Genomic DNA, 16,526 nt, shown 5'->3' on the forward strand with positions numbered 1-16,526 from the left:
CCCTGCCCTCACGGCAGGACCAAGCACTGCCTAGATCATCCCCAATAGATGTCTGTCAAACCATCCTGACAGTTGGGAAGTTTTTCCTAATTTCCAACCTAAACCTCCCTTGATGCAATTTAAGCCCATTGCTTCTTGTTCTATCTGCAGAGGCTAAGAAGAACAATTGTTCTTTCTCCTCCTTGTAACACCCCTTTAAATACTTGAACATTGCTATCATATCCCCTGTCAGTCCTCTCTTTTCTAAACTAAACAAGGCCAGTTTTTCCAGTCTTCCTTCATAGATCATGTTTTCTTATGTCTTATTAAAGATAATTATGGCCAAATTGAGATCTCACATGTGCGGACCTCCCCCGGTTCCCCAGCTGATCAGCTTTTCTTAAGCACCATTGCAACTTACACTAAATTCCATTATTTCCATTGAGAACTCAATCTGATACATAATGCAGAACTTATTAAATCAAAAATGGAAATAGAGACATGATGGCGAACAGGGGTCTGATTCTGTTCTCACTTGTTATGACTTGCACTTACTTCAGGTGAGTAGAGTTACTTCACATTTATTCACAGATGACACAGAATCACAATGAGAATTATGAATCAACTGCTGGAAGATTAACTGCTACAGTGTCGATCTTCCCACAAGTGGAGACGTGGAGTCAGTGTGCCAGTCCCTTGTTAGTATAGGTCGGTGGGAAATAGCTTTCTTGACCCAAGACCTTTTGAAATCTTTCCCCCCAAAAAAACCCACAGAGAAAATGATCCCATTCCACCACATCAGAATGGCCAATAGCTCATCGGTGATGAAACTCACTTGAGAAGTTGAAGACTTCTGTCCCTGCTATGTCTGATTCAGAGCATGAACTTTCCCTAAGACCCCATCACCCTGGCCCCTGGTGTATATGAAGGGTCTTCAACAGGTCATCTACTACTCCAAACAGATCATCTGACAGAAGTTTGTCTAAGGTGTTCTTAAAAACCTCAGATGACAGAGACTGAACATTCCTAGGTAAGTTTTCCCGATGCTTAACAATCCTTACAGTTAGATTAGACATTAAGAGAATCTTCCTAAGTCTCCCTTGCTACAATTTAAGCCCATTACTTCTTGTCCTGTCCTCAGTGGATAAACCGAGCAATTTATCCAAAACTTTTATCTAACTGAAGACTGCTATGTCACCTCCTTTCCCATTTTCTCTTCTCCAAACTAGTCAATTTTTTCCAATTTTTCCTCATACATCATGTTTTATATACCTTTAATCATTTTTGTTACTCTCCTGTAGACTGTCTCCAATCTGTCCACATTTCCAAAAGCGGAATTGGACACAATACAACAGTTGAGGCCTAATCAATGTTGAGTAGAATGGAAGAATCGCTTATGTTTTGCTTATAACACTTCTAATGCATGGCAAAATGGTTTTCCTTCTTTGCAGCATTATTACAAAGTTGACTCATATTTAGGTTTTGATCCATTACAACCCTCTAATCCTTTTCTGTGGTATTCTTTCCTCAGCAGTCATTTTCCATTTTCTTTTGTGCAATTGTTTGTTCCTTTCTATATGTAGCCTTATTGAATTTCATTCTCTTTCATACCATTTCTCTAGTTTGTCAAGATCAAGCGTAATCCTGTCCTTCAAAGCATACTCAGCTAAGCCCACCTCTGACCCTAGTCCCATCAAGTTCTCAAACACTCTTTACTATAAACTTTAACCAAAAGGAAAACCAAAAAAAGACAAACAAGTTCACTCACTCCAAAAATTACTGCTCTCTCCTTCAGCAGGGAATTTTTCCCCTACCCATTCTTTGCTACCCATGTTGGCAAGTATACTAGCATTTGGGTTTTAAGCCCTTCTTTCTTAAATCAAAGGACACAAGCAAGTGAAATGCCTTAACCACTGGGAGTCAGTCTCTGTCTCTTTGGCACAATGAATATTTAATTATTCATACAGCTTGGAACTGCTCCAACAGGAGAGAGAGAAACTCACCTATGAATAACCAATAGCTGGTGCTTAGGGCACTCACCTGGGATGTGAGAGACTCAGATCGCTGCCCTGAATCAGGCAGAACTTCCAATGCATATTTTTAAACTATTGGATGGGTTATACGCTGATGTACATGCATGGGAATGAGAGAAGAAATTCCATCTTGGATCTGAGAAATCTGTTTAATTAAAAGTGACACACTTCTGCAAATGTTTCCATTTTAAAAAATTGGCATTATCTTTCAAAAATTCCTGACCAGCTATTAGTTATTGGTAGATCAATAACGACTGATACATGGACACACAGGAGTAAGACTTGGAGACAATGATTAAAATTTTTCATTGGAGAAGTTAAATTTAGCTATGCCAGGAAGTTTACAGTGAAAGTCTGTTTTAATTAGGATTAATTTTATTCTTTCAATAAAGTCAATATTTTAAATTTCTTTTTTAAAAATCCTTTTCAATTTAAAATAAATGTCAGGAGTTTCAAAGTGAGCTTCTTGAATACACTTCTTTTTCACTGAGTTAATTAGGGTTTATATGGAACAATTGCTTCTTTCAAATACTTCCTTTTTCTTTGTTAGAAAGGGAGTTTTAATAGACTGGAGCCTTCTATCTACTGAATATAATAGCTTTAGAAAGATGGACTCCTTTCTCTCTCTTAATAAGTGGAATACATAGGTCCAATTATATTCTGAAAGAATTTGGGTTATTTTACAAAGCAGAACACACTTTAAATGAACACTTCTGACCTAAAGAAGTACTTAATTCTAAATACAAATGATTCTCTCTCTCAGTTAATGAAAGGTAACCAATGATAGGCAAGATAAAAGTGAAAATCATTTCCAATTTGTTGATCTTAAAACCTATGACACTGATAAATGGATATGCGAATTGTGTAGTCCCTTTTTGAAGCACAAAGTATTCAGATTAGCATGATATTTATTTTGGATTCCAGCCCAGTGTTTCTGTAACAAGCTACACTCTAAATACCAAAGGCATATTTTCTTTCATTGAATGAGAATTTTACTGGAAATAATTTCAGAGCTATATATAAAGTGTTTCCTTAGTTATTTAATTTCACCAATTTATAAGAAAAATTGATTCATAGCTAAGAAAAAGTAAACACAATATTTCTGATTACCAACAAAAAAAGTGGCAGCGTTTACTCTAATGGTGTTTTAATTTTATCTTCTAGCTCAGTGGTTTTCAAACTGCGGTCCATGGACCACTAGTGGTCCATTGCTACCTTCCAGTTGGTCCGCAGCTCAAACTTAGCACCTTTCCCTCTCCCTGCTCCTGCAGTGGAGAGCCTGAGTTGGTGTTCCAGCCTTGCACCCCTGCCCCTGCCTGCAAGGTTGGAGTGCCAGTCCTGGGTTCCTGCTGGGAAGAAGGGGAAGAGAGAAAGCCCCGAGCGTCGCTGCGCTATCCAGCTCATGGGGAAGAAGTGGAGCCAAAAGCATCTCTACATGCTGCCATTCCCCTTCCCTAGGTTAGGGAAACAGCAGCATGTGGACCTGCTACTTGGAGGCTTTCCCCACTGCTCCCATTGGCCATAATAGGGCCAATGGGAGCAAAAGGAGGCTGTGCCTGAACACAGTGCCTGGGAGTGGCGTGGGGCATTAAGGTAAGTAAGTACCCCTCGCTCACACATGACCAAACCCTGCTTACCCACCCTCTTCATGCACTCCCCTCTGAGACCCCGCACCTCAGCCCACTTGTGCAGTCACCCCGCTGGATAGACACCCTACTCCCAGCCTGCTCCTGCACCCACTCTTGCACGTGCATCCTCCCTCCTGGTCACACACTGCACCTTCCCTTGCTCTTTCCCCCTCCCCCGGTCAGACACCCTACCTTCAGCCCTCCTGCACCCCATCTCCCACCCAAATCTTGCACCCTCATCCCTATCCCACCCGCTGTGCTTAAACACCATTATTTTAATGTAAATGTATTACCCATTTAATGTTAAGTGCATGCTAAGTCTTTGCAGGATTGGGTCCCAAGTCAATATGAGCTCAGAGCAATACAAAGGAAGTGTACATGGGTCTTCAGTAGGAATGTTAGATATTGTGTAATTAGATAGTCATGGCGTCTGAATAGCTATACTTACTATTTGACAGGAGTACTTGTAACTCCATTTCTTCACCTCAGAAGCACCTTCTTATGGGCAGGCGTGGCCTATAAGTAGCATCATAGCTCTATCTCCATATGGTGGTAGTACCCCCACTGTTGACTGCTCTGTCTCTGCAGTGATGCCCTCCTCAAATTTGATACTTTGGCTACATTCCACTTTAGTCAATCTCTTCTGCAGTCACAGCATCTCCCCCCACTATAGTCCAAGGATGTTACAGCAGCTCTTCCATCTGTCTCTGGTTTCTGTGGTCTATATACCTTTACCTCAGAGGGTTTTACCCCACATTCCTCAGTAGCAATTCTTTGCTGCCTCTTTGTACCCCTTTCTACCTTTTCCCAAAGACTGACTGCAGACTCTCTACCTAAAACCTCTTTCTGCTACAAACTTCCACCCAACTGGTTTCCAGATGGATTACATCATCAGTTATACCTGGCATGCTCTCTCTCTGTCTCGATACAGCCAGGTTTGATAATTGCCCTTTCGGGCCCACAATTATCTCTTCAGGGTCTGAATGGGGGTATACATCCAATCACAACATTGTACACAAAGGAGAACTTGAATCTGAGAAAAACAAGCTATTGGAATATACACAGATATATTACAATTTTATATAAATAAGCACTGTGACCAAACTCAACACAGTGGATTCAGTCAGAAACTCCTTTAAGAATTCTCAGTTTTTTAAGAACTACTTAATACAGTATGTGAGAGGAAGAGAGTTATCTATTATGGTCATGGCCAAAATGGACTACACACGTAGAATGCCAACACCTCTCTCTCCTCCTATAATGCAGAAAGACAAGAAACAAGGAAAACTTAGGAAAGGAGATACAACATAAAATATAGGAGTTATTGTGATGCTTTTTAAAATGCAAGACAGTTATTTCCAACTGTTCCTCCCTTTAATCTCATTTTAGTTCCTGACCCAAGCCTTTTATACAAACCCAAGCTACTGTAATTTTTTTATTCTTTATAGCTCATGAAAATCCTAAATCTGAGTACAGGTTGGACCTCCCTGGTCCAGCACTCTTGAGACCTGACTGGTCCAGGATGATGCATTTTGCCAGACCAGGGGAGGTCATTTCTCTACCCCTGCCACCGGTTCCCTTGGCCAAAGCCACTAGCCTCCTGGCTAGCCCCCCACCTGCTGCTGGCCCCATTGCACTGCCGACTCTGCGGGGCAGCATTGCTGCCGTGGCTCTGGGACTTGTGGGCAGTTGTGCGCACTGGGTCTCTGGGACCTGCCAGGCAGCCATGCCCAACAGCTCCCAACCCAGCGGGGCAGCCCCACTGCCACATCAGCTCACTGCAGGCAGCCCATTGCCATGTTGGCCCTGCAGGGATCCTTGCTGCTGGCCCTCCACTGGCACTCTCTGATCCTGCAGCGTCTGTTCTGGACAATGGATGTTGCTGAACCAGAGAATCCCAGTTAAGAGAGTTTCAACCTGTAATAGAAATGAACTAAGGGCTGTCACAATTGTGCAGTTTTATTTTGAAGGGCCTCTGACAAGATCTTTTGTAAAAGGGAACTAAAGAAACTAAGTGGTCATGGATATAAGCTACTATCATGTCTCAAAAAATGTCTAAGAGAGATAGGGGAGTAAGAACAGATGGTCAATTTTGTCATGTCATAAGGTTACCGGCAGGTTTCTTAAGGTTCCTTTGTGACTAGTACTCTTTTATATATTTGTTACTAGCCAAAGGGCTGAGCAGAGAAGTAGCAAAATTGAGACATGACACAAAGTATTTACTTTCTTCAAGTCTAGAAAGGGCTGTGAGGAATTTGAGAACGGCCTAAGAAAGTTAGGCGAATAGGCAAAATGATGGCATATGAATTCGCAGAGAAAAAGCTTGGTGACTCAAAGAGGCTCTAAATTAACTAATTCTGAAAAGCTCTGGTCACCCTCCAGCCCCTCAAATTCAAAATGCATAAGGAAGGAGTTAGAGATTAATATGGAATAAGATAATATAATGCTATTATATAAATCAGTGAACCTCTCATCTGCAATGCTGTGCTCAAGACTGGTAACACAATCACAATGAAATTACTTTAGAAATGGAGGGACTTGAGATACAAGCCTTAAGAATTATTAGGAACATGGGAAAAAATTCTGATAAGAAAAAAAGATTGAAAAGAATGGGACTGTTTACTAATAGTGAGGAGATAAATAAGAGGGAACTTGACAAACGAATGCAAATAATACAAGTTCTAGATGAAAGTGGATCTAGAAACTCTGTTCTCATCTGATAAGAATAAGAGGACAATGAATTTACGTATTCGAGATTTATAGAAGGAATTACCTACTCACAAACTAATCATTAGAATTTAGAACTCACTGCCACATAATATTACTGAAACCAGGCATTAGCAAGCTTCAAAGAAGGATGAGATATTTATATGCATAAAAAGACTATTCACAGTTATAAGAAACTGAAAAAAATTAGAAAGGACATAAAATATCAAACTTCAAGATGTAAAATTGGCTTATAACTATTACAGAGTAGGAGGGAGCAGATTATTCCAAAGCTGTCTCCTGCAGAGTTTCTTGAGTATTCCTCTACAGCATTTAGTACTAACTGCTGTCAGAGATAGGATATTGGGCTATTTGATCCAGCAATTCTTGTGTTCCCATGAGAGAGAAAAAAAAAGTTGGAGCAGCTTTGACATTGCTTGCTGGCTGCTCTGCCAATGGCTCTCTTCACAGCTAGTAAAGAGGTTCCTCTCTCATTTTACTTCCGGAAGTGACAGGGCACACAATGAATTAACAATCTCAAGCCTATTCCTAGTGGACAGACATCCACATAATAAAATCATGACCATAGTGGGATTCTGAAACAGAGACTAAAGACATAAAGGACTCTGAACTACACTATCAAACTGAACAAATTGAATGCTGCAAAAACAATGTGACTCTTCCTTCTTATACTCAACTGCTACGTAATTGCAATGTTTCTTCTCTTTTTTATTCATGAATATCTGTATAAACAGATTTTTGTTTACATGCATATTTAGGAAATGGCCCTTCTTTGTGGGTATGTCTACACAGCAAAGTTATTTTGAAATAAAAGCCCTTATTTTGAAATAACTTTCCTAGCATCTATACAGCCAAACCACTATTTCGAAATAAATTTGAAATAGCGGAGTGCTTATTTCAAATTTGGTAAACCTTATTCTCCGAGGAATAATGCCAAATTCGAAATAGCTATTTCAAAATAAGTGCTGTGTAGACACTTATTTTGAAATAGGGGGCCTCCAGCCTTGCCAGGGTGTCCTGGTGGCCACTCCGGCCTCAACCAAGAATACTTCTCTCTTTCCCCTCCTCCCCGGAGCCCTTAACAGGGGTAGACTCTCGCCACAGTGCCTGTGCCAGCTCCAAGTCTGCCAGCCCAGAGCCAGCAGTCAATGCCTCTGACCCAGTGGCCCCAAAACATGAGCCAGCAAGCCACTGGCTGCCAGCCCTCCACCGCTCCCCAGGAGCAGTCTGCCAGCTCCCAGGAGCCTGCCAGGGCCCAGAGAAGGTGGGTGCCTTCCTGGTCCAGGGTGGCGATCATAGACATTATTCAGGTTTGGGGGGGATGCCCCCAATGTCCATGATCTCCACACTAGATGGAGAAACGCGGCCGTCTATGCCAGGATAGCTGCCAGCCTGGCTACCAAAGGCCACATGCGAACCTAGGAGCAGGTTTGCATGACAATCAAGTTGGACGGGCGAGACCCTCACCCCTGAGCTTCTCCTCCCCCTTCTTCCCCTTGCTTCCCCCTTCTAGCTCCCTCCTCCCAGGTTTCCCCCTCCCCTCTCCCACCCTCTCTTCTCCCCTCTCTCACCTGAGTTTCATTCCCTCACCCAGTTTTGTTAAATAGAGTTTGTGTTCATGAAAATATGTGTATTTTATTTGACATCAGGAAGGGGGGTTAGGGAGGAGTAAGTGGAAGGACGTGAGGGAGGAATGAGGCACAAGCCCCCAGTGGGGCAGGCCAGGGAGGCTCTTAGTGCTCCTCAGGGTGGAAGTTCTCCCACAGGGCCTCCTGGATACTGACAGCCCCCTGATGGACCTCTCGGATGGCAGCCTGCAGAAAGTGCAGCCAGGCTCACAGCAACGCATCCACAAGAAACACCAGAGTGCCCAGGGGCAGCTCCGGCTCCATGTTGCCGAGTGCTGTAGTGTCCCAAGTGAGGGCAACCACAGCACGCAGAGACAAAATGCTTTGCTGTCCCTCATCGAGGTAGACAGGCAAGCAGGGAAACCCGAGAACTGGCTGTCCGGGGGGGTCCCTTTAAGCACAGACTTCAGATAGCCTTCAGGCAGCAGCCTCACACAGTAAGTCCTGACCTGGTGCCCTGCTGGAACTGGTTTCGGCCAGCCTTAAATGCTATTCAGAGTCCACTCAATGTGGATGCGCTATTTCAAAATAGCAAAATGTATTTCAAATGCATTGTGTGTGTAGACGCATTATTTCGAAATAAGCTATTTCAAAATAACTATTTTGAAATAAGATATTTCGAAATAACACTGTAGTGTACACATACCCTGTGTGCCTTCGTGTTTATATGCAAATTAGCATGTTAGTTCTGTGGGCAATAATATTCACCATCGAAAACTCTTTGGAGCTGGGACTGTATTTCTGTGTCTGTATATAGCTAGGTGCAATTTGCTATTTGTTATTGATAATTTTATACTGTACTAATTTAAAAATGTATAATCTAATCAGAAAATAAATTTGACAGCATGTTACCTGAGCAACCAGTCAGAAACTATCAAAAGGAATAGCATATAGCTGAAGTGAACAGTTCACAACCTGAAGACTTAACTTTGATACATTTTAAAGATTCAAACAAACTAGTTGTGAATACAGGCAGTCCCCAGGTTACGTACAAGATAGGGGCTGTAGGTTTGTTCTTAAGTTGAATTTGTATGTAAGTCGGAACTGGTACATATTGTAGGGGAAACTCTAGCCAAACATTTCTCCAGAGCTCAGTTTTATTCTCCCACACCTCACTTCCCTCAGTCCTTTATTCTCAAGCTGAGGTGTCTGCTGAGAAAAGCCGCTTCACGTCTCCCTGGTCTGCTGGGGGGAAGCAGCTAGTGCGGGGTTGCCTCACCCCGTTTGTAAGTAGGGATCCGATGTAAGTCGGATCCATGTAACCCGGGGACTGCCTGTACGTCTATAGAAAGCACGTTTGTTCAGAACAGTTCATGAACACAAAAATGGTGAAATTACAGCCGCTCCCTGACTTATGACCATCCGCACTTATGACCAAAGCGGTCATGAATGCGGATCCGAGTTACGAACGGCGATCCACGCTTACGAACAGCGCAGTCGCCATGTAAGTCTATGGGATCCGAGTTACGAACAGTTCGAGTTATAGACCAAGTGTTGGTCCGTAACTCATTCATAACTCGGAGAGCGGCTGTACTCAGATAATGTATTGACTTTAACATGTCTAACTCTACCCTCCACAAATTGATTGAAACACACAGTTGGATAGTGCAGGCTAATTTACACTGTCTATATTATATTTGTTCTGTTGATACAGGACTGTTGGTTCAGCACCTCTCTCTCATAAGTACAAAAGGCATACAAAGGATTTTAAAAAGGAATGCCTTTCCTCTCCCTTCCCCAATTAAGTTCCAACTATCTATTTCTAGATCTCTACTCAAGGAGGAGGACTGCATTCACCAAAATCAGACCCTTAAAATTTGTCTCTTGCTATTTGAAACTCCAACCCCACAAAAGATTCTAGTATACACAAAGCATTTGCTTCTTGACAAAATTCTAGAAGAGTGAAGTCATATATTCTATCTGCTGAATTATCATAATCTATTTGCACACAATGGCAAACAACAAAACTCATTAAAATCATTTACACTTCATAAACAGCACAAGATAGTAGGCTAGATAAATTCTACATTTAACTTTATCAAAGAAATTATCAAACAAAGGCATAAAAATTGATGGCTTTTAGAATAGATTTTTCTGGGGAGATGTGAAATGTTAACATAGCCATAAATGCTTATAGGCAAGATGTAATGTAGTGGAAGATTTTACAGATTTAATGCAATTGCTTTTAATAGAAATAAAGATTTGATAACTATCACCCCTCTAAATAAATACCTACCATACTCATTATCATAGAAAATAATGAACTTCTGCCAGGCATATTCCGTGACCACCCTCAATATAACATCATTTAGATAGACCGGTGGGCGGACAGACAGTGTGTAGTCATCGTTTCGATTGCTCCTGGTGAGCCCACAGCCACTCCTTGGAGTCCCAGCTGTTGAACGCTGGATGAAGAGGTGAGGAATGTGCATGGCATCTGCCAAGGACTGCAGGGATCCCGCCGACGTACAGCCAATGGAGCTGACAAGGGCCAGGATGCCTTGGTTCATAAGGTCACAGGCTGTAAGAAAACACAATGATATTCAAGATGACAAGGGCAGTTCAGTGCTCATAGCTTATTTTTCTGCTAAAACAAATACTGGGAACTGACATGCAAGAGCTTCAGAGAAGTGAAAAGAAGCTAGTGTTTTGTAAATTCAATAATCTTGTCTACTATAAAGCAGTGCATTTTAAAATCTACATTGTTCTATAAAAGTCTTGTGGCTTGTCTATTCATTTCAAAGTGCCTTACCTATTATCACTACCAAGAGCAGTAAGACTGTCCTGGAAGGGCAACATGCTAGAACATGAACCAAATCTTTTAGAAGATCCTTACGAACATTATCATCTAAACCCAACTATAGAAATAACTGGACTTTGTAGGGAGACAAATACTTTTCAAAGTCTGGCATGCCAGTTCTGGAAATAAGATATTTGGACTACACATGCAGAACTTGACTGGCTGTCCACTTTTGAAGGCAATTGGACAATCATGCACATAAACTTGTACAGACAGAACCAAAACCCAAATGGCTGTTGGTTATACAAGAAATATACAGCACAACATATATAATTTGTCCATTTTAGTGTTGCAACAGAAAACAAACCACTCTTAGTCTTATAAATAGAATGCTGTTTTCAAAACTTCTGTAAGTTCCTCCCCACTTTGTGCACCTTGTAACTAAATAGCCTAATTAATGAAGACTGGTTTACAGTAGAAATTCTGAATATTACACTAATAACATCCATATGAATACCAAATGTACTTATCATACATAAATAATTATTTGGTCTGTAATTTTGACACATTATCTGTGAAATAAAGCAGAGAGTGAAGTATTTATTTTTGGCTTTTTAGCAGAGTTGAGAGCCAGAATAAGGAAACAACACAGGCTTGTAATGTAAATTACTGAGAGCAATTTTTTAAATATCAAATTTGAGACTGGCAATACTACATTTGCAGTTACTCTGTATTTATACATGCAAAGTAGGCTTGTGCAGGAAAATATATAGGAGTATTTAAGGTGCACATGTAATACTTCAGCTGGGTGTGCAGATTTTATGCATAGAACCAGTCAGGACACAAATGAAGAATCCATATTTGAAAAATTTTGCCTTTATAGTATTATTCTGACAGACAAATTTTGTTATAGAACCTGTTAGAGCAGATTGTTGTCCACTTTGAATAGTGCTATATGCCACATAAAAAGTTATGTTGAAGTCAATGGGATTACTTGTAGTATAAGGGGATGACAATGTTACACTCTGGCCCTTATGCATCTTATCAATATGGCCAAAAGACTGTACAGGAGATCATGCACACAGAAAAGCTTTTTCATATAAAATTAATACATTTACCATGTAATATTTACTCATATTAAAGATTACTTCTAAAAGACTCAAAAAGTCACTGTGTCAAAATAATATATCAACCAAAAAATGACAATGAGGACTGAAGGAAGGGTTATTCCAGATTTGACATGACTAGGTTTATCCATCAGAATTATTTAATTTTTTTAGTTCAGTATCCTAATTCACAGACAGGAAGGTCCTTCTGCAGCAGAAAATGAGTGTTTCTGCTATGCAAGGTGGAGATGGATTTCCAGGGGGCTATCTAATCTGCACATACCCAGAGGCAGTGGGGGCCCTAAAAAGGAGTATTTCTACACACACACACACACACACACTGTTCAGCTGCACAGGGTGCCAAGCATTATGTGGCATTATTAAGAATCCAGCAACATATTAAAGTTATTTTAAAAAATAATCATATTAACTATTTGCCTTTTATACTGTTTCTTTACTTTCTGCATGTTATTGATAATAAACCAGCTAATGCTTCTTTATACCCAGCTTCTAATCACTTTTCCAGTCCTCTTTTCATATATTGAGTAAATACTATGATATCTAGAGTGCAAGCCCTGCAGGGAATGCTGTTCCTTGAAAGATAATATCCAGTGTCATTCAAAAAATATTCTTTGCAAAAAAACCCAACATCTCTAAACTAAAAGTAAGCAAAAAAACCCAACAACTTTTCAGTGCTGCTAAATTGTGGACCTAAATGGCCTCAACAGCATCCCTTTAAACTAAACATGCTCAGCACCCACTCAGTCTCTCAAGAATGACTTTATGAAACACATCAGGAACAGAGACAATTTTACATAAATCTCCTGGAGGATCCTTCTCATGTCAAATGTCTATATTCTCAGAAATTTCTTATGACCAAAAATCATAAGGACATTCATTATAATACTACAGATTGGGAGGAATTCTCACTGTGCAGTGCGTTACTCAAAACAAAACAAAGTAGAAAGAAAAAAGAAATATGGAATTTTTTCTGTGTTCAGTTTCACGGGGCCAAATTCTGATCCTAGCACAAAGTCTGAAAGCATGCAATCTGCTCACTCTAGGTCACTCTATTATGAATGCTCTTGAAGAATCATGATTTCAATAGCCCACAAGGCTCCAGCTTCCCTGGTTATACATACAAGGAGAGTGCGTGTGCGTGTGCATGTAAGCACACACATGTTGAATGGTAATACAGTCAACTTTGCTGGCAAATATGTCTCTGCACCAACACTTGTCCGATGAATTGTGATTAACTGAATATATAGGCATTTAGATATTGGAAAAAGTCTTTTTTTTTTTTTTTGGAATGTTCATTCACTCTGCCTCAGTTTTCCCACTGACAATTACTTTTTTAGGTAGGGAGCCATCTCTATAATTTATACTCATGTAAGCAAAACAAAAATAATTCCTGATGTCAAAATATTATTCACACTCCTTACCCAGGCATAATAACCATTGGCTTCAGTGGGAATTATGCCTCAGTAAGAAGCCCTATATATTCTATTTTCCTGACAATGAAAGGCTTAATTAAATCTTTTTGCTCTTTTTCCAAATTTTCAATGGTAGTTTATCATTTTCACTAACAGTTGCAGCACAAAAGCATCTGAAAATCCTTTCATCATGCCCACCCAAGCTTGAAAAACTCATCCAGTACAAGCATCTGACGAAGTGGGTTCCAGATCACTAAAACTTGCCACAAAATCTTATGCCCTAATAAATATGTTAGTCTTTAAAGTGCCACAGAACTCATTGTTTCAGCCAGACTTGTGCACTATCTCTAAGTAAAAAGATTACACAAGGACTTTAAAAGTATCTTGCCATTCAAGACTCCTTTAATTTACTGTCACCAACTAAGAGGTTGTATTCTAAAGCTGACATTGATTCGTAACATGATCCATCTACATTCATTTACCATCTATAAAACAAAAACCTCCAAATGTCTTTTACATCTTTCTTCACTCTAGCAGAAATATCAAATTTATATGGATTAGTATAAAATTCTATTAGAAGTGTGACAAAGTAAGCCTTAAGGAATAAGGGATTCATAATAATACTTACATATCTAAAGCCTTGCACAGACATTAATTTACCCTCACAAGCATCATACGGTGATATGTAACTGCACCTACTGTTCATTTCTCAGTCCCAAATGGAAAGGGGTCAGGTGACCCCCAAAAAGGGCTAAAAGTGTTCAGTAGTGAGATCGGTACCAAAAATTCAGTTCCTAAAGTAGTACATGAGTGAGGAGAATTAAAGGTTGGTCGTCTTGTGGTATAGGAACGACCACACTAAAACAAAATGCCAGAGACTGATTTGGCAGACCACTGAATAGCAACCCAGCTAGGCTCACTACTTCATGGGGCACTCATGGTTCCATCCCACAGTCGCACATCTTTTCAATTACTTTATTCAGCTCCAGCCCCAAAACGTATATTCACACTCAAGTAGGAAGATCACCCTTAATTCATTTCCCCTGAATTTCAGGGACTTTCCCTTTCCAGCTTACCTCTCTCATCTCTTTATAGGATTCACCTGATTGCTTCCAAGCGGGGACTGATCACTGAGCTGAGCAGGCTGGTCCTGGGTCCCCTCACTCATGAATGAACAGGCTATCCCACTACAGGATGATACTAAAAACTGGATGTCCCCCAGCCACCACAGTTAAATGTATTGCAGTGTTTCTTATTCTGTGTTAACAGAATACAGGAGTAAATATCTGTTCCTTATAGTGAGCCACTAAGTACACAGTATTATTTCCACTTTGCCGATTAGGGAATTGAGATACATAGATATTAAGTGACATGTCCAGGGCTACAGAGAGAGTCATTGGCAAACCAATGATATAGGAAGGATAACTGGTTTTTTCCAGAATAACTACACTTATGTCCACATTGCAATTGCATTCTTTCGACAAAAAGTCGAAAGAATGCAGGAGTTTTTCTGACAGCAGTAAACCTCTTTCTGCGAGGAAGAAACCTTTTTCCAAAAAAGCTCATTCAGAAAAAAGGCGTGTGTGGACAAGAAAGAGGGTTGTTGTTTTTTTTCCGAAAGAAGAGGTGTCCAGGAAAAAGTGCAGGTGCCCTGGTTGCCACTCCATTCACAATAATCACAACTTAAATGTGAGATAGTGTCCAATAAATGTGGATGCTATCTTTTGAAAAAGCTGATTGCTTTTCGAATGCGCTTTTGCTGCGTGGACGCTCTCTTTCAAAAGAATTTTTTCCGGAAGATCTCTTCCTGAAAAGCTTCTTCGGAAAGAAGTCAGCAGTCTAGACATAGCCCCTCAGGATGTTGACAGTGAAAGGCATTGGAAGCAAGCAGATCTTCACTCTTTCCTCACTCCTGGGGCAAAAGCATCTTTGTCTTCTTCAACTCAGACATCCTGTGTGCTGCCCTCTTCTTTCCTTCAAGCTGTTGCACTTGCCACAAAGTGGGTCTCTGTTTCTACAGCTGTGTCTGTTGTCTTAAAATAATTCTAAAGCATTCATGGCTTCACTATAGAAAAGATCATCAGTTCAGAAAAGGAAATTGAGTGTGAACATGCATAGGAAGTATGAACAGAAACTACAGGTTTTTTTGCTTTTGGTTTATAATTTTATGAACAAGGAGTAAGAATAAATATAATTATGGGGCATATGATTGTAAGATCTTGCTACTTAATTCTCAGATCTTTTTTAGTCATTTTAAGATACCAATTCTGCTCCTGCAAATTATTCTTCTTTCATAATACATGGTCCAACCTCGATTTAGAACTGATTTATTTCAAGATTGGTGACAGCACATTTTTAAAATACCTCACGATACATTCACATGGAAATAAAGGGAAGATCTTCTGGTTGAAAGTATGCAGGGAAATTTATGTATGACTCATTGGATTTTATATAATGTTGTCCTTTGAACTAGAGATAAGTGTTCCCAAATGCATTACTGCTCCATGGTTTTTTATATGGTTTAGGAAAATCAATCTTGATAATATCTTCTTCCCAGTAAACATTTAGCAACTTCCTCCTCCTCCCCCAATACATTACTTATAACTAAGAGTGAAAACATTTTAAAACTAATATGCTATTAGCATTTAAGGGACTATTTGGTCCTGATTGCTAAAGCTAATTTGTGATTACCAGAATTAGCAGACTGTGCTAATTCAAGGTTTTTTGGGAGAAGGAGAAATATCTCAATCTCTGTCTCTATTGCTATCGAATTTGAATAAAAGGTTAATGTCCGGAGATTCAGTTCTAGTATATACTGATTTTACATAAGTTAAAATTTTCTCAAACCACTAATACATCTATTTTGGATGAAGATTCAGGCTGGCTATTTTTTCTAAAAAACATCTTTTTCCTGTCTCTTCTTGTTCCTTCTCTTTTCCGTTCTTTATACAGTCTATGCACAAGCCTTGCTAATGTGCCATGTACCACACACAGAAAAAAAAATCCATTCACTCTGTGTCATAATGAAGAGTAACTAAGTCTACCATGGAAAAACATATATTTGTTTCATCTGGGCTTTTAGAATCTTTCACAGATAACACATGCCCTCCACAGTAAGCCAAATTAATATTATGCAAGTAATGTATATTGTTCAACCAGAACTGTGTGGTCTCAACAGCACAAAGAGACCTGAGATCCCATACAGCAAGGTGAATCTCAATTTACCATGCTCCAGTTAGTTGAATCCCTGTA

General features: G+C 40.0%; 1 protein-coding gene across 1 annotated transcript in view; it reads right to left on the reverse strand.

The window, feature by feature from the left end:
- GRID2 (glutamate ionotropic receptor delta type subunit 2) overlaps nt 1-16,526 on the reverse strand; it is a 1,117,109-nt gene that overhangs the window by 532,674 nt on the left and 567,909 nt on the right. Inside the window, exon 3 of the mRNA XM_006111957.4 lies at nt 10,232-10,516. Within this exon, the coding sequence (XP_006112019.1) occupies nt 10,232-10,516 (285 nt within the window). The remainder of the gene's footprint in view (nt 1-10,231; nt 10,517-16,526) is intronic.

This window comes from Pelodiscus sinensis, chromosome 4 (assembly GCF_052426305.1).
Source record: "Pelodiscus sinensis isolate ZL-2025 chromosome 4, ASM5242630v1, whole genome shotgun sequence".
Classification (NCBI taxonomy): Eukaryota; Metazoa; Chordata; order Testudines; family Trionychidae; genus Pelodiscus; species Pelodiscus sinensis.